A 19,146-nucleotide genomic window follows, 5' to 3' on the forward strand; every position below is an offset into this window, starting at 1 on the left:
CAAATTCAATTAGGGATTAGGGACATTACGACCTGATTAGTGCATGTTGGTCGTGTATACAGTAAATGTGATTTATCATTATTTATTTCGTAATTGCATGTATGTAGTAGGTTTGATAGTACTGTAAATAATCATAATGGCAGCTTAAGTTAGCTTAAAAGGGCTCCTATCCCCTTTTCTGAATTGAACCAGTTCTAGCGGGGGAATGGGTTAGTTATTGTTCGTTTTAGGGCCTTTTCCCCTTTCAGGGGAAGGGTCCCTCCATAAACCTCGTTAAGGTGCCCCCCGGGCATCAACTTTTGGTAGTCATTATGTAAACAATTGGTCAGGTCAATTAGACCTAGTGTTACCTTTCTCATTTTTGACCCCCTTTAAATTAAATAGAGCCGACTGTATATATCGACGAGGGAGTAATGTATTTTAAATCTAATGTGTTAGGTTATTTTCGTCAACATGCATGTAACTAAATGGTGCATGTTTAGTTTAGTTAGTTGTCTTTATGTATAGTACTAACAGTGGTGTATGTAGTTAGTAGTCTTGTGTGAGTGTGTGAAATTTCGGTTAGGACAGTGTATAAATATGTGTTAATTTAGTACCATTTTCCTAACAGAAATAAACCAGAGTAAATATTAAATTTCTGATTAATGAGTACAAGTATACATTTCAGTACACGGTAAATTATGCCTCCACTACAGCGCCATAGCGTCAGTTTTCGGTAGTCAATTGTTTGTTGACAGTACGACATCGCATGACTTAGTGATTTAGATTGTTTGATTTTGGACAGTTATTCTCAAATTACTTCCCGTGGACATGGTTTTCGGTTCGGATGAGTATACCTTCGTATAAAATAGCATGAGATCTTACTGTACTGAAAATTTCAGCTTGCTAGGTCCAGTAGTTAATGAATAATCCGCTGAAATAAAGAACACCTATTTTCTTAATAGAAGTAAAGTCCATATGCTGTTACTGTTCGTTTAAAAAATGTAGGATTAAATTCTCTTTTCCCGTGGCTGTAGAAAATTCCATTGTTGCTTCAGTTTTATCAACAAATCAGAAATAGATTAATCGTTGACAATTTAACTTTCCGTAAATACATGTATGATTTTTTTTTTAAAAACCTGCAAGGTAAATACAATTTGGGTGCTTCGAAATAAAGAGTACGTGGTTCGATGAATGTGATCGTGTGGTGGTTTGAGCGTGATAGATTGTGATAGTTATATATATATATATATATTTATTACTGCGTAATGTAAATATGTGTATGGCCTGCGTGTAAAATGTACGAAATAGGGTGTTTATAAAATATTACTTCGTGCGAAAATTAGTAGATAATGAATGAATGTAATGATATGTTAATAATATGATATATAATATGAATGAAATGATGACCCCTATATTTAAATGGATAGGCCTAGTGAATTTTATATAGTGAAAATATGAATATGTTTACGAAGAAAGAAAGAGAAAAAAAAAATCTCTCGCGTTTTGACTTCCACACCAGTGCATTCATCCAACCGAGTTTGCTACTTGGATAGTAAATTATAGTTGGGAATTGTGTGTTACTTTGCATTTATGTACCTCCTAACAACAGCCCCAGATCTTAAGCCTTTCAATAGATAGAGTAGTACCATGTGGGAATTACTTCTAAAGGATGACAGAAAATGATAATTAAGAAAACCAACTGCTATATCCTGTGATCATCGAAAAGTACAGGTTTCGGTCATTTGTACCTTTAGCATTCATTGCCTCTCCGAGATTTTTTTTTTGTTGCTTACCTTATTTATTTATTGTGCAGTGTTCATATAACTCAGTTCGGACTATCCGATTAAATTAACTGCTACTAAATTTAGCGTACCCGGACGTCGACCCCTAGTCCCCTTAAGTATTTTTCATGTCTTTTCTTAGTTTAATTAGAGGAGGGAAATTAACGACGTCCCAGACGGTGGCATGTCTGCGCTGGGTAGCCATCGGTGATGTTTGGGTTATTGAAATCACCGATCCAAAATTCAGTTTATTTAATTTTTTTTTATTTTGGCAAACTCTAATTAGGGATATCTTAGCTATTACTCTAATTTCATTACTATTCTGGAATCTTCTAATTTCCAAGAGGTCGGATGATTTTTTTTTTTCTTTTGAAATCCTAAATTAACGCCGTCTCTAACCTTCCGGACGATTTCCGGGAACCTGCTGGTTTGGGCCGGATACGGGGATCGGATTTCAATCTTACAACCAAATACTTGTGGGATTGGGATCTGATGGACACAGAACTTGCATCCTTGGCAGCAGGGCGTTCCTTGAGTCTACGTATTTGAGTAGACCACCCTTTTGGCATGTTAAGAATATTTTGGCTATGGATTTTGTTGAGAGCGAAATTCGATTTCTGTCTTTGTAGCGTTAGTTATTTCCCACTTAAGTCTTTGGCGCCACTATTTCTTCGTCTTCCTTCTTCTCTATCTCTCTCTGTCTTCATTACTTCGAGACTTTTTTAAAATTTCAACCCCCCCCCCCGGTTTCTGAAACTCATAAAACATACAATATTCATTTCACTTATTTCGATCGTATGTACTAACTGAGACATCGAGGGATGCAATTCGTGGAGGTATTGCAGCACAACTCAGGATCATTTTCGCGATATTTAATCCACCACGGGAGAAATTGACGGGAAGGTACACTATGCCTTCGGATTCCTAGAAACATTTGTTATTCATGGATCATACAAATTATATCCATTGACAACTGATTACTGGTTTTTATTTCTATTGATTGGTCATATAGTGTGTATGTATTAGTAGTCTGGGCCCACTAGTTTCCAATAACATTGATTTTTTTTTTATATACATCTATATATGTGCTTACATAGTTTTAAAAGTTACGTGCCTGCTCTATTTGTTGCATTTTCCACTTCTTATGTCAACTCATTAAATAACACCAACTATTTTTTTTATATATATACGCGGATCTTTAGTAAATTGAAAATGATTATTGATTATCGGGTTTATTCATATGAAATACAATGTTGCAACCTTATGAAGGAAAAAGGTGAATGTTGATAGTCAGGGTTTTTGTTTTGTCTTTGAGCCAAATAAATATAAATATTTATAAAATATGAATACTTGTCGAATATGAACGGTTATGTAGAATTTAAACGTCGATGAAATATTAAGATAGATATTAAAGTGAAATTTATTGTATTGATTAATATGAATGCATATATATATATATACTAGTATGTATGTAATGGGCTCGATATTTACCCTGGTCTTGTTAGGTTGCCATAGATTTTTGACACCCGGTATTAACCAACTATTTGTGATATATAGTATTACCGCGTAAATTGTCATAAATTACTTTTTGTTGAGTTGTTATTAATTTCTGTAACTATTAAAGTGGAATATAATGTTAACTACTGCATGTGAATAAAACAAGTAGCGGGTCGTAAGATAAATAAGAATAACCCTAATCCTTACCCAAATTTACTTTGCGAGTGAAATTAGCAACCTACGAAACAGTGCGCCCGTCCAACGACTTTTTCCATCAGTAAACATGAAACAAATCCTTCCCCTGCGATCGGAAACCAAACTATTCAATATTTAGAATCTTTTGACTACAAGAGCTATACTAGAAAAAAAATTAGTGATCTTAAATTCAACGAACTGAAATCTGTTTAATAAGTTAATGTGAATACCGGAATATGGAAATATGTTCCCAATATCTGTGACTGGATTTGATAAGTTTTCCTTAATATTGACAAACTTTGAAATTTTAGATAAAGTGTGTCGAGTGACAAAATGAAAAATATAAACATATATGTGATATGAAGCAATTAGTTGTCTATAGTTAAAACAAAACCAATTGAATACTCTCATGGACACAAACCACAGTGCGTAAAGAGAGTTAAAAAAAAGAAAAAAAAAAAAAGAGCTATTATCGACGTGAGAACAAAGACTCATAAAACTGTCGATATGTCTCCTATTGAGACAAAGACTCAATAAAATATTACTAAAGTGTTTTTTTTTTTTGAATGATTAACCAATTATTTTTTCTCTTTTGCCTGCAACGATATGTATTCATTGCACTGAATTTTAAATATATATTGACCCTTGAATTTTTTTCTTGTCTCGTCTTTGGTTTAATTCTTTTCCATGTAATCCAACTTTTAATATATATATAAAAAGGGAAATGTGTTATTTGATCTTGTTGCAAGTAGCGAATTTCTGTGCATGTTTATGAAACATTCTTTTCATGTATTAAATTTTTTGTTATGTTAAACTAAATCTTCTTCTATTGAAATGTAATAAATGTCTATAGCAATGTAGTTAGGTTAGTTTAATTCAACCAAATACAACCCGAAGTATACATTGTCCTGTATGAATGTGTGTGTGAGTGAAATGTAGGTTTAGTATTAAGTGCACCAATTATCTTGTCATACATGTGTAATTTATTATAATTATTGGTAGTTATCAATTGAACTCATTGAATGTTAATACTAACTTAAGTTGGCTCTATGAAGGAAGTAAAAAGGACTGAAGTAGCCTGAACGAATGATCATCATAACTGTGAAAGTCAAAATCTTCGACACATATGTGATACTCTGATTTTTTTTTTTCTGTGGTCGTTTCTAACATGCCATCAACTGCGTCGTTCATTTTTCAAATATTGAATATTAGTCTAAAACTTCTGGAAATATTGAATAAACGGTAAAATTAAACTTTCTCATCTATCTCCGAGCTAGATTGGGATAATTCGGTAGTTGGGGTCAAATGGATCTAGATCGGGGATGTATGGGTTAACATGTGTCTACCTTTGATCACCCTAATACCAGACATTTACCCAATAGCTATTGGAAATGATCACAATTAGATAATTATTCACTTTCCTTTACCATATTCCTCAAACCATCTAGTAACAGCTTCCCCTTTATCACCTTCTTACTTTACATCTTTCCTCTTCTATCTTCTTTTTCTTTTCTTCATCTTCTTCTCCTTCTTCTAATTTCTTTTTAATAAAACTGAAAGGGGGGTCGTGACTGGGAATTCTATATGTAATAAACACGGTCATGTATTTATTTGATTTTATTTTCTTTAGAAGTCCGATAAAAGGTTTTCTCTTTTCGATCGAACCTAGTATGTTCGAAATTAAGAAATTAAGAAGTGGAAATTATATTCCAATATAATTAGGCATAAGCTAATAGCTTCATGAACATCCCCACCAGGGGTGAAGGGTTCCCACTCACGACTTATTCTGTGCATCACATTTGTTGCAGCTTCCTTTTTCCTCAATCAGTTTTGGATTGATGAGCGGTGACAGGATTCGTTGTTATGGCAACAGTGGTTGCTGTGGCAACGACCCCCCTTTTCCAGTTTTAAACTTACGATAAAATAAAAAAAAAGTGTAATTAAGTGATGGGCTGAAATTTAATTGTTACCGACAATATGGCCTGAAAACTTAGATATTTCAACATTTTTTTCCATTTCATAGATCATATGTGCAGATTTTTTAAACGGTTTTCATCCGTCGCTAGATTCATCCACTCATCTGTCGGTACTGAAACCATATTTGAAATTAACGATTTCAATGTGATTTCCGTAGATTATTTTCTATTCACCTTTTATGTCTAAAAATAAGAATTTTTGTTAGAGGATAAAAGTGTAAACATTGGTTTTATCTAAATAGTGCTAACGATTTTATTCAATACATAATTATTTCATAAACATTCCTTGGAAATTGAACAATTCTTTTTCTCAGAAAATTCCAGAGAGAGTAGCTCTTGGTATAGCTGAATCTAATTCTAGTATTTTTGTTTCGAAATGATTTTTAATGATTTTTCTTGGTATTCTATGAATAAATGTTGAAATGTGGTATTATTCATTTCTTTCTGAATAATGAAGAAAATAAGGCTTTGCTAATATATGTGTTTGCTTCAGACGAAATTTCCGAAGAAAAAATATTATAGTTTTACTCATATTCCTGAAATCCACGTACTATGTTAATAATCTCTATAGAATGGCATGATGTAGTATTTTATTTAAGAGAAGTGACTATGAGAATTAGGTGCCCTGTACCTTTCATTTAATTAGTTAAAATGTTTCAACTTTACTACAGTACTAAGTTTAGTTTATAATTTCACAGGGCCATGACACAACTGCAGCAGGAATATGCTGGGCGCTATTTACATTGAGCTCTCACCCTTATATTCAGGTAAGTACTTTGTTAATATCTAAAACAAATAAAGAGAAATAATATTTTTGGTAGTCTTGTATTAATGAGCAAAGAATATTTTCAGGAAAATAAAAGCTTTTAATTTCTGTAAAAGATCTGTCCTCTGTGCATTTAGTAGTACGATATTCGAAATTAACCAATCATAATCTGAATGCCTATTAGCTTAATGCCTTTTGGAAAACTAAATTTCCTCAGACGTAATTCATACTAGATAACCTGTTATTTTATTCGTGGTTCTTATCTATCAGTACACATAAGATATTACCTTCCTACTTGCTAGGTTTCGTTTTATACAATTTAGTGCCTACCACTATGTTACGAATTAGAGCACAAATAACATAATAAAATGAATTCTAATGAAAATTTATTTTCATTTCTTATAGGAGAAAGTATATGAAGAACTTTATGATATTTTTGGTGACAGTGATAGACCAGCTACGATGCAAGATTTAAATAATATGCATTACCTGGAACGTTGTATCAAAGAAACTTTGAGGCTATTTCCAAGTGTGCCAGCAATTGGAAGACAAGCAACAGAAGATTTTAAATTAGGTAAAAAAAAAATATATATATATATATCACTGAGAAGCTGATGAGGAGAAGTATTTGTAAATGTTGTAAAAACTGTTAATATTTAATTTGATTCTTCAAGTTAATCTTTGTTAATTAATATAAAATATCTCTGAGATATTTTTATTTGTGAAGCTTTTCTTAAGTTCTTTAAGTAATCTCCTATTCAAATGAATATAAATAAATAAAATTAAAATTTTGGTTTACCGCATGGAAGCGTCGTTCAAGTAGTATAAACTTACTATTATTTGATTTCTCGGGAGTGGGAGAGAAAAGCGAAAAATACTATTTTCTTTGAATATGATGGGCAGGGTTTCGTTACATTTATATAAATTGAGATTGCAGAAACAGTGTTTATAAGTACTGTCAACATGATGGGTTAGAGTTTATTATCAGAAAATTGTGGCGAGTGAAGTTTCTGACTTGTTTGTAATTCATAAGAAGAAGTGACAGGTTGAGAATTAAATACGGGGTCACACTATTGTGCTTTTCAGGGTAAACGATGGAGAAGATTAAGAAAGTGAATGACTATAAAAAATAGTGGAATGAGAATGTGGGAAATTCGACAAAACTCACAAATACGATATTGTATACCTCAAACTCACTTGAGAATTGGAAAAAGTATGAAAAGGAATATTCAGTAATTGTACTTCTCTGCCCTAAATTTTTACCTCGGTTCATCTGAAATCAAAGAAGCTTGGTTTAATACAATTAGATTCAATCTTTCAATTTATTGACATTATTTCTTTACTTCTACCGCATTTAATACATAGTGCATACTTTTCTGAATATCTCTACACTGATACACTGAATTATGACTAGTATAGCAAGGGCCAAGGGGGTGATAACTCCCCTCTTGGAGAATTTTCGCCACTATGTTAGTAATGTTCTTTAGGGTCCTGAGAATCAAAGAATAGTTCTTGGTCAACCTATAAGTGCAACACCTGGATCTTGAGGCATTTAACCCTTTAGCACCCGAGTAAATTTACAGAAATCGATTAGACCTCTTTACATGACTATAGATCAGATGTTTGTGTAACACTGGAACAATTTATACCTAGGTCGATTTGTAAGAGTGTAGCCTTTCACTTTACGTAATGAAGGGTCATTTCTGCGTACAAAGCAAAAATAATTGAGGGATATTTAAAAAAAATCCCTAAAAACTTCCTTCTTGAGATTTGAGGGATATTTAAGAAAATTTTCCTAAAAGGTCCCTTCTCGCGATCCTTTTAGTTATTACGTGGCAACACTGCAACCTAGGTGAATAATAAAACTTTTCATGTGTCCTATTTCATGTTCAACTTAAACTGAAAATTTCGTCTACCATCAAAAAGCAGCAGAGGAAATATGCATTTTATAATTTTCACAGGGTTCAAACTAATCGATTGTCATGGAAATATGAGTATGACTTTGTGGGAAAGTTCCATTTTATTGTTCTATCGAAAACAAGTGATACAAATTATTCTGTTTGATTTTCTCATTTGTTATATTATGACGAATTTCCCAGTACCGAGAAATTCCCCAGGAAAGTTTCATGGTTTGTTGGTCCATGGTATAATAGAAAATATTTTAACGTAATAATTTTACTGTTGTGCGGTTATATTATGTTCTTTTGAAAATACTTGTTCTGGTGTTCCACAATGAATACAACTTCCAAACATGTCTGCTGGTATGTGAAGTTATCAAAAAACTCTCGAAGTTATTGCATGGTACATGTATTCTCATTGTATATACATGTACGCACATAATCGCACTTAATATAGTATGCAATTTAATTTTTTTTTTTTTAAATTTCCATAATATTAAAACAATCTGTTATATTATTTGTGTTCTTGTCTGTCTGTAAGTTGATAATAGTGTCACATTCGCCCTGAAATCGACACGTTCTCAGTTGTCTTAAGAAAAATGAAAAACAAAAAGAAGCCAGTCAGACAGACGACAATTGCAACAATAAAAGGAGTTGCTGTTGTGAAAAATCAAAAACTCTGTATACTACACTACGCATAAAACGAAACTCACACAAGGACGAGTAATTTCATCGATAAAAAGCTTCCATAAAAGCTTTCAGGTCAAAAAACTGCGGCAAGGGAGTGACACTGCAAAACTGCACTGCTTAGCATGCAATTCCTACAGAATATGACATAAAGAAACACGGTCTATCGCTGGGACTACCAAACTTTTACAAAATTATCACGGTTGCTAAGTTAGTCTCCTGAGTCATATTTGGTGGAAAATTGTACACTCTTGATTGATAATTTACCATATTTAAAGCGTACGACAGTATGTAGCAAATATCATATTGGAGCAGAAAAATTAAACGGAACTTTCACAAAAAGTCGTCATACTCGCACTTCCATGAAAATGAATGTGCTGAAATTTCAAATATTTCAAAAGTGCATAATGCAGCAACTATTGGTCCGACATACTTGATCTATGCCCCGCTGGATCCGGAATCACAAGCACTACAAATCATTATATTAGGGTCATATTCGTAAAATAATATCTTCATGGAGAAGTTTTAATATTTCTTCTTTTGGCATTCAGTTTAGTTCATATTTTTGTATTTCAACACACAATGGACTTCTTACAAATCAGAATATCTTAGAAATCTTGCAAACACTTCAAAAAAAAAAAAAAAAAAAAAGGACTTCTACAAAACAGTATTTTCTACAAAACAGTACAAAGACAACAAAACAGTATTTTCAGTGCAAGATTCACATATCTTGATTTCAACATGTTTATGCTAAATAGTGATTACTTTAGTGCTTAAGAGAGACGTGGAACAGTATGTAGATCTGAAATTACAGTTTTGTTACATTGCTCTAACAATTTTATTTTTTTAGATGTAAATATTTAGAAAAAATAGAAGTGATATCACTGTTTTTAGTACGTACACTAGTCAGGTACAAATATCTCCAGATCGCTTTGTTCCCGTGTAATACTTATTACCATACTTTATCCAATGGGGATAAAAGACCATCAGTTATTCCCAGGGCACTGAGCATCGCATGCACATAAGGCTGTACAAGGAAAATAATGCTTTGTACACTTGCAATTTTGTGAACACTGCTTCTTATAACCGCACGATATGAGTTCTTGACAGGAGCGTGCTGACTCAGGAATAGTAGACCATAGGGGTTGATATCCAGTAATTGCCTTCTGCCAGCCATACTGAACAAGATATTTTAATTTAGGGTTGCAGACTTTCCATTGTCACCATATTGATGCCTACGACTTGCCTGTAAACCTGCTTCTTTGTGTGTTGAATCAGAGTAGCTTCGGTTGGTGGAATATGCTCTACTGACCTTGTTGTCTTTGTAGACAACACTCGTCACAAATCACTAACTTTGTCACAGGTACTAGTTTTATCATACATTAGAATCGTTAATTTCTGTACGAGCTAAAAATCATATCATGATCTTCATTGGAACTGTCATCTTCTGATAGGCTGTGGAATGCATCAGTTATTTAAGGAAATGCTCCCATGTTTTCCATGCTGTCGTTTTATCAATGCCTGTAAATGCAGACACAATATCACCCTGTAAAAGCATGGAAGAATGGTAAACCTGTATGGATATCTGATGACATTCAGTGGGCTATAGCATGGATTGGAATGTAGTTCTTTTTTTCTTTCCAACTCCAAATTTGGTATGGAGTCATATCCAAACACTGTTAACATTACCATGTCAAAATCTACGGTCACTATTATAACATGACTATGCCCAGCAGCAAGGCTGGATTAACCCATCTGGAGGCCCGAGGCTAGGAAATATATTTGGCCCCTGCTGACTTCACTTAATACGTTTCTGTGAAGGTACAGCAGGAAAGTTAAGGGAATATGTTTCATATTTTTGGTCATATTTTATTTTATGACGACGGTTGTATCTTCATGATTCTTTTTAGATAACCAGTTAAGATTTTGATCAAAGAGGATACTCCTGTTCATCTGGAGGTCCGGGGCTATAGCCCCCCTAAGCCCCTCCCTTAATCCGGCCCTAGCCAGCAGCAGCAGCATCATTCACGTGAAGTAAAGGTCTGGTATCTGCTTCCTGATGGGTGGTTAGTGATATTCTACCTGTATGCAGAACATTTGAAGAAGTTCTTTACCATATCATCGTATGTACCTATAATGATTTTTTCATGTGGATGTATCTGCACTTCAGTCAGATACAAATACGTCAGAAACATAATAAGCAAGTATTTTTGATGATTGTGGTGGCAGCATGTATACTACGGCCACTGTATCAAGCATTACTGCAGTTGCCTTGCGTAGGTCATGAGTGGGGGTGTCGGTTGGGGGTGCTTTCTTCTTCATGAATTCGATGATATCTGAATTGGTGATTGATTTTCTTAATTGTCCAAACTCAGATATGGATGGTGAATAGGCATGATTCTCGTGTGCGAAGAAGGCATCGATGTCACAATCACCCTGCCGACAAGCAACATACAGCTTGCAAAGGATGTTCCAGTCATGGCACAGAAAATATATTTTTCCCTTTGCTTGGAAAAAAATAGGGCTTCGTTTCAACTTGAAAGCTGCAGATTGTTTCGTTTTATGACATCATGCATGGATTTGTTGAGTTCAGTAAGGCTTTCCCTTACATATGTATCACACTGCGGTTTACCCACTGCTGCTGCCTGACAGACAGACACCTCTACTTTAGTTGACATAATTACTTTCGTAATAGTGTCATAAGACTATCTTCTTCAGACGGGTTTCTTTGTTCACGAAATTGCTCTAGTACATCTGACAAGTATTTTGGAGCCGCAAATCTAACAAGTGTGTATGTTCTCTGTGCTCTCTATCCACACCCGTCTTATCAATTAAACCAGCCTCTTGTTCGTAATCATAAATAAAACTTGCGATTGTTGGGCCAGTCACCACCCATTTCAGAAGGAAAGAGGTTTATCTAACATATCTACAACACCACCATCGGTTTTATTATTTTGTCCATGTGGATTATCTCTGCAATATGTGAAAAAGTGCTCTCACTTTTTCTACCTCAGAAATAACCTCTTTGAAACTCGGAGTACACTTGTGGATGTCTAGTTGGCAACTGAATAAGATTTATATGAATACTGGAACCCACCTGGCATAGTGAACATGGTCACAGGCAAAGAACCCGGACAAACCTGAAGAAGAGTGTCAAGTAATAGACTGAAATTTGCCAGCCGTATACTCTTCGCAAACTGAAGCAACAAGATTTCAAGTTTTAGTGTTGTATTGCAAGACATGAACTGTGACGATTCGCCTATTCTCTTAAGCCATTCATCAAATGCAATATCTTGATCACTGGAGGCTTCACAGTAATGACTATACACTTCTCGCTGAAGAATATATAGAGCAGCCGCTGACACTTGACGATAATACTTGATGAGCATATTTAGTTATTTTAAGAAAGGTTTTAAGGAGAAATTAAACCCTCCCTGATGCAGTGACATCAGTTTTGACTAATATGTGATTCCATTCTGATCCTTCTAACCAAGTTCCAATCGTACTTATGGTAGTCATTTCAATATGAAGCCCTCAGAAAATTACCAAAATGTTGTCTTCTTCAAACTTTTCTGGATATTTCCATTGCACTTATTTCATCAGGGCGTGCACTGGGTGATCACCTGTAATAACTAATGTCTGGTAAGGATTAAGATGTGAAACTACTGAAAAAACAATATCCAGGGCATGTCGAACCATCACTGGAGAATGAACAGCTTCCTCTAGTAAACGCAATAATGAGAGTTGGGATTTTGGCATACTATGGTAAACATCCTTTGGAGTGATAGGCTGCCCATGATATCTCCTCAACAGAGGATTCGGTTTCATTTGTAATTGCTGTGTACACACATTCAAGCCAGTCTGTTGCTGCATTTATAGGACCCGAAGAATCTGGGTAAATAGAGTTAATTGTTAACATATGTGGATCACATATGACAGTAGGAACTGACTTTTGGCTAGTAAGGGTTTGATCTTTACAACCAATGGAAGATCCTTCCAGTAACATCTGGACAAAGACAGCACTACGGTTGGCACTGATGTGGTAGGAGTGAAATGGTTGGTAAAGGAACCGTCAAATTTGGGGAAGTTACTAAACATATAACAACGAAGGAAATTTGCAGATCGAGCCAAGGACATGCCAGCACTCATAGAATTAAAAGAACAAGCATCACGAATGGCATATACAACTTCATCTTCAAGATTTTTGAAGTGTTTGTTATTGACGATTTCTGAGATATTCTGATTTTTGAGTCCATTGTATGTTGAAATACAAAAATGTGAACTAAACTGGATGCCAAAAATAGAAATACTAAAATTTTCCATGAAGATATTATTTTACAAATATGGCTTTGATATAATGATTTGTAGTGCTTGTGATTCCGGATATAACGGGGCATGGATCAAGTATGTCGGATCAATAGTGTCTGCATTATGCACATTTGAAATATTTGAAATTTCTGCACATTCAGGGCTTTTACCTTATTTTTCCATCAAATATGTTCTAAAAATGTAATATGTCGGGAAGTAATAAGGTCATAATAATTTATTTCATCTTGTTAGAAAGATTGTTTTATAAGCTATAATGAAGTAATGGGTGTCTCCATCAACGTGAGCCCAGAAAACGTGATGTGTATTGAAAGAGAAAAATATTAACTAAAACGGATGCAAAAAGTGAAAATATTCAAATTTCTCCATGAAGATATTATTTTACGGATATGTCTCTGATATAATGATTTGTAGAGTTTGTGATTCCGATTCCAGCAGTGTATGAATCAAGTCCGTAGGATCAATGGTTTCTGAGTTATGCTAATTTAAAATTTCAGATGATCGGCCATGTTTGTGACGTCACTGCGGCCAAGCGACGTCACTACCGGCTTGTGTCCCGGTGGTTTTCAGACTTCCTATAAGTGTACTTTTATCCTGTAAAATTTCACGCTTGTAGCCAGTCATGAAATATTTTTGCACTATTCTACTGCACTATAACTACCCTTGAAATTATTTACTTCAAATGCTTCCATGTAGGTAGAATTTAAGGTAATATTCGATACTACATTAAATCCTTTACGTACAAAATGTCTAAGGAGAATCTAGGACAAATCTAACTTAGAAACTCACAAGATATATACTGTAGAAGTTTAAATACCTATTATATCCTTTTGTATTATAAAAGTCTTCTTAAGGAAGTTAAATGATTGCTTAAGAAACAATATTTTCTTTGATTCATGGTGTTTAAAAATCATACTTAGGCTATCTGTAAAGGTATAAATAAGGTATTCACTCTTTGGTAATCCAGGCCGAGTTGAAACCTGTCTCAGTACCTAGTTCAGCAGAGAAGAGTAAATGCTTTAACAGATTCATCTGGGATAGTAGTGGTACTGCAAATGTTAATATAAATATTTGCGATCATGTGATGTTGAGGTACAATTCCAGTACAGGATTAGAACATTTGTAAATGAGAAATACCTTTCAAAGTTATCGAAATGGCTGCCATATGAACCACAGAAATGTTTTTCTTTTCTGAGGAGAGAGAGATATCAATACGGGTGTCTTATTTACATGGAAAATAATGCTTTCGTACACTTGCATCAGTAAACATGCATGAAGTCTCATCTAACGAACTCTTTCGTTCTTACTCACTTTTCCTTAAATATTTAAAATTATTAACATCTTCAAATTTCAGAATGGACAGCCCTTGAATTGTAAGTTAAGTTGTCTCTACTAAATTATAGTATAACATTAAAATTACGATGTATTTTTAAATGCTTTGTATTTCTATCAATTACAGGAGAATATCTCATTCCTTCCGGCTCATTACTTGCGATTCATATATATGATGTAGGTCGTAATCCTGAGTATTATCCAAACCCTGAAGAATTTAATCCAGACAATTTTCTTCCCGAAAGGGTTAAGGACAGACATCCGTATGCTTTCATTCCATTTAGTGCTGGGCCAAGAAATTGTATTGGTAAGGGTGTTTTTATCTAAATATTTCTCTTCAAATCCGTTTAGAGAAGTTCCTTTTATAAATTGTAATTTTAAATTTGTTTTCATTATTTGTTTGTGTTGGTACAGAACTTTATAAGTACAGTAGATTCCAATGCCATAGCTTAATGAATGAAAACTTAAGATAACTTGTTAAACAGAATATTTAATTTTAAATTAAAGTTGTTACATCCGATGAGCTATCCTGTGCAATTTATAATTTGTAACATCAAAAGATTGACGTAAGTTTCAGAAACGTTGTGCATCAAATTTAAATTTATGCAGTTGTTCTTAGGATTTGATCTGATACTGTATTTTTAATTTCCATTTAGTTAATAATTTTTAGGAATATAACTATAAAGGCATTGCTGGTGCTTTGCTATTGACTCCGTTAGTGTAATTACAGCAGCTTGTAGTGAAACTAACCCACTCCAAGATGAAATATATAAAAGATAATTGTAATAAGAAAGAAAATACTTGATGAAATTTCAAATTTGCATTCGAAAAACACATGCCCTAAGATGCTACTGCATACTAAAGGCAACTGATAAACTGATCAACAGACATTACTGCACACACGGGATCTGCAAGTTCCAAGTTCCCAAAACGTATCAACTGTTTTTAAATTATGTACTTTTGTTTTGCATACATCTGAGGTACATTGACAGAGGAGTCACTCTGTCAAACTACCGTCAATTTCTTCGACTCTGGAAATTTCCAACAAAAATTCCTGGGCCTAACACAGGCAAGATTTAGATTTTGAAGTCCTGCATGAAATTCGATCGCCTCGTAGGGCATCTTAGTGCACCATTCTATCCCTTTTTCCTTCCATTCAAGGTCAAACGTCTAAAAGTGCTGAAATAGTTGTCTCATTATATTAAATTTAGTCTAAATACCTAATTTCATCTATTTACCTGAAGAAATTCTGAGATATGAACACTTTATTACACCTCTCAAACACGTATCTAATTATTAAATTGGAAGTCTATATACTAAATTTCATGTCTCAGTCCTTCAGAGATTTAGACACATGGACATTTTAATATAATAAATATGCCACCCTCATTCCACTTTCCACATCGAATTAAAAACATCTTCCTTAGAGATATCTTACGTCACAAATTCTATGCAGTGTCAAAATTTCACGTTTTTGGCTTAATCGGTCTGGTTTGAGCATTGATCGATCAATCAGTCAATCAGGACTTCTAATTTTCTATAAGAGAAGAAGATGCCCATATCTACGAATCTTGTTAGGGTAGAGACATGAAATTTGGTGTATGAACTTTCCATGTAAAACAATAGACACGTGTTTTGCCGTCAGTAGTAGAAAATGGATCGATCTGGGCCATATGAGAACATAATAGAACAACATTAGCCAACTCACGAGCCCCTGGGAAATTGAGCATCTTACACCGTGAACCCATGGTCTTTTACGACCTCCATTTTAGGGGTGAATTTGTTCCCTTTTATGAGCACTTTTTAGGGGGTGTACTCGTTCTCTTTTATGACCACTTTTTAAGGGGTGAACTCGTTCCCTTTTATGAGCATATTTTTCAACCCCTATAGCAGAAATTACACTGAGACTATGAACAGATAGAAGAGCACATAAGACTATGAACACACAGCAGAACAGATATACATAGCACAGCTAATAAAAGAGCATGGCTTATTTTCCAACCCCTACGAACACATAGAAGAGCAGATAACACATAAGACTACGTAACACACAGCAAAAGACTATGAACACACAGCAGAACAGATATACATAGCACAGCTAATAAAAGAGCATGGCTAATTTTTCAACCCTTATTTTAACATAGCAGAAATTACACTGAGACTATGAACACATAGCAGAGCATAAGACTACGTAACACACAACAACCTCCATTTTAGGATGGACTCGTTCTCTTTTATGAGCATATTTTCCAACCCCTATTTTAACATAGTATAAGATTACGTAAAACGATAACAGATAAGAATATGGGGTGTATTCATTTTCCAACCCCTACGAACACATAGAAGAGCAGATAACACATAAGAGTACGTAACATAATAAGGGTGTATTCATTTTTCCAACCCCTACGAACACATAGCAAAGCAAGGGTGGACTCGTTTTCCAACCCTTATTTTAACATAGCAGAACTAGTAAAAGAGTTTAGGGGTGAATTTGTTCCCTTTTATGAGCACTTTTTAGGGGTGTACTCGTTCCCTTTTATGAGCATATTTTTCAACCCCTATTTTAACATAGCAGAAATATAGCGAAGATTAAACATAGTCCATTTTAAAGGGTGTACTCATTCTTTTAACATAGCAGTTGGCCTATTTTTCCACCCCTATTTGAACTCGTTCCCTTTTCCAACCCCTATTTGAACATATTAAAAATTACATAAGACTACGGGAGTGTATTCCACCCCTATTTGAACAGCAGAGAATAGGGGTGTATATGTTTTGGATTCCACCCTATTTGAACTTCGTTACCTTTTAGGGGTGTACTCGTTTTTCAACCCCTATTGTGACATAGCAGAACTAGTAAAAGAGTATGATAACATAGCGCATCAGACAGAGACTACGAAACATAGCAGGGGTGAACTTGTTTTTACGAACACACAGCAGAGGATTCCACCCCTATTTGAACATCAGTGTTGGGCAAAATCAATTGAAATCAATTGCAATTGATCAATCAATTGAAAGTAATTGCTCTGAAAATCAATTGCAATTGATTTCAATTGCAATTGATTTCAATTTGTAATTGACAATTAATTTCAATTGCAATTGAATTCAATCATAAAATTTGCAATTAAATTTTTGTCAATTGTTAATTGTTAATTGGTAACCAGGCAATTGAAACTTTTAATTGTTAATTGTCAATTGCAAAGGGTGCAATTGAAACATTTAATTGTTAATTGCAATTGACAATTGAAACTTGTAATTGTTAATTGTAATTGTTAATTGCAATTGAAATCAGCAATTAAAACTGAAGATAAGAAGATGTGTGTGTATTGTGTTGTCCACTTGTTACTGTTTTACATATTTCAAATAAGGTACTTATAAGAAAATACCTACCATCCTTCCCCCCCCCATGGGAAGAAAGCCGAGAAACTAAGTATTTTTTAAAATATATTATGTTTATGGTTCTATCCCCCTCGAAAGAACTCTATGTGCCCGTCATGCATACAATAGGAATGGGCACCAACGAGTTCGAGCTCGACTTGAGATCTCGGCTCGAAAAATTTCCCCCAACTCGACTCGAATTCGGATCGAGTTTCCAGTCGAGTCGAGCCAATTCGAGTTAAATTCTTTGTGTAGTTGTAAGTACTACTATCTTCAAGTATCATACATAGACTATATAATTATCAATGATATTACTACTACTACTATAATTAATTATCATTATAACACCGTGTACCAGTATAAACATGGAATATAGGCGGTTTGTATCGGAATACTAAAAATTAGTTGACTGTTGATCTCGGTCGTCAAGAAATCTTCAGGAGGCAAGGACATCGGTCACGAGGTTCTTGGTTTGAGTTCAGGAGGAGCAAGTATTCGGGCTCGAGCCAAAAAATATTAAAAGTTATGGGACTCCAGCCAAATATGTTCAAAACTGCTCGACCCGGGTTTAGGGTTGTCAACAGCTCAAGCGGCTCGCTCACAGCTTATTCACTTATCGAGCCGAACCGAGAAGTGAGCCGAGCCAACAGCTCATCCAACCGAGCCAGCTCGAGCCGATGCTCACAAGAGCCGAGCCGAACCGAGCTGATTGCTTACCCCAACCGAGCAGGTTCGAGCCATCGGCTCAGTTAAGCTGACTCGAACCCAGCCTATGGACTCGTTTCAACGGAGCCGGTTCAAGCCATTGGCTCAATTGAGCCCAGTCGATGGGCAATCCCAACCAAGCCAGTTCAAGCTGTACTCTCAGTTGAACCGATCCGAGTCGGTTGACATCACTATTCCGGTTGGGCTTCTACTTTGGCTAAAAAATTGGACCGTGCAGTTCTCAGCCTTGATGGTAAGAATTACAAAAAATGATATGAAATCTTTAGTTTTACGTCCCACGATTATGCCGGTTAGGCTAAAGGAGACGGTGATGATAGGAAATGAATGAAATGAAGAAAGTGGGAGGAAACGGGAGAACCCCGAGAAAATCCACGAGCACGGTGTTTGTCCACCACAAAGTACAAACTGCGCGAGCTGGGATCGAACCAGGGACCTCAAGCACCGGAGGTGAACGCTCTACCACTGACCCACCGCGCCAACTGGTAAGAACTACAGTATATACTTATATTGGTGCTCACGGCGTCATTAACTTGTTCCGCCACCAACGAATTTCAAGGTACTTTGTTTTTCATCTTTTGTGCGTGTTTTGTGTCGCTTTATGCGCC

At 35.0% G+C, this 19,146-nt stretch overlaps 1 protein-coding gene across 1 annotated transcript in view; it reads left to right on the forward strand.

The window, feature by feature from the left end:
• The window catches only part of LOC145673475 (cytochrome P450 4C1-like), a 109,930-nt gene that overhangs the window by 63,148 nt on the left and 27,636 nt on the right, over positions 1-19,146 (forward strand). Inside the window, exons 9-11 of the mRNA XM_081743204.1 lie at positions 6,130-6,198; positions 6,603-6,771; positions 14,568-14,747. Of these exons, the coding sequence (XP_081599330.1) occupies positions 6,130-6,198; positions 6,603-6,771; positions 14,568-14,747 (418 nt within the window). The remainder of the gene's footprint in view (positions 1-6,129; positions 6,199-6,602; positions 6,772-14,567; positions 14,748-19,146) is intronic.

This window comes from Thermobia domestica, chromosome 16 (genome assembly GCF_964235325.1).
Source record: "Thermobia domestica chromosome 16, izTheDome1.hap1.1, whole genome shotgun sequence".
NCBI lineage: Eukaryota > Metazoa > Arthropoda > Insecta > Zygentoma > Lepismatidae > Thermobia > Thermobia domestica.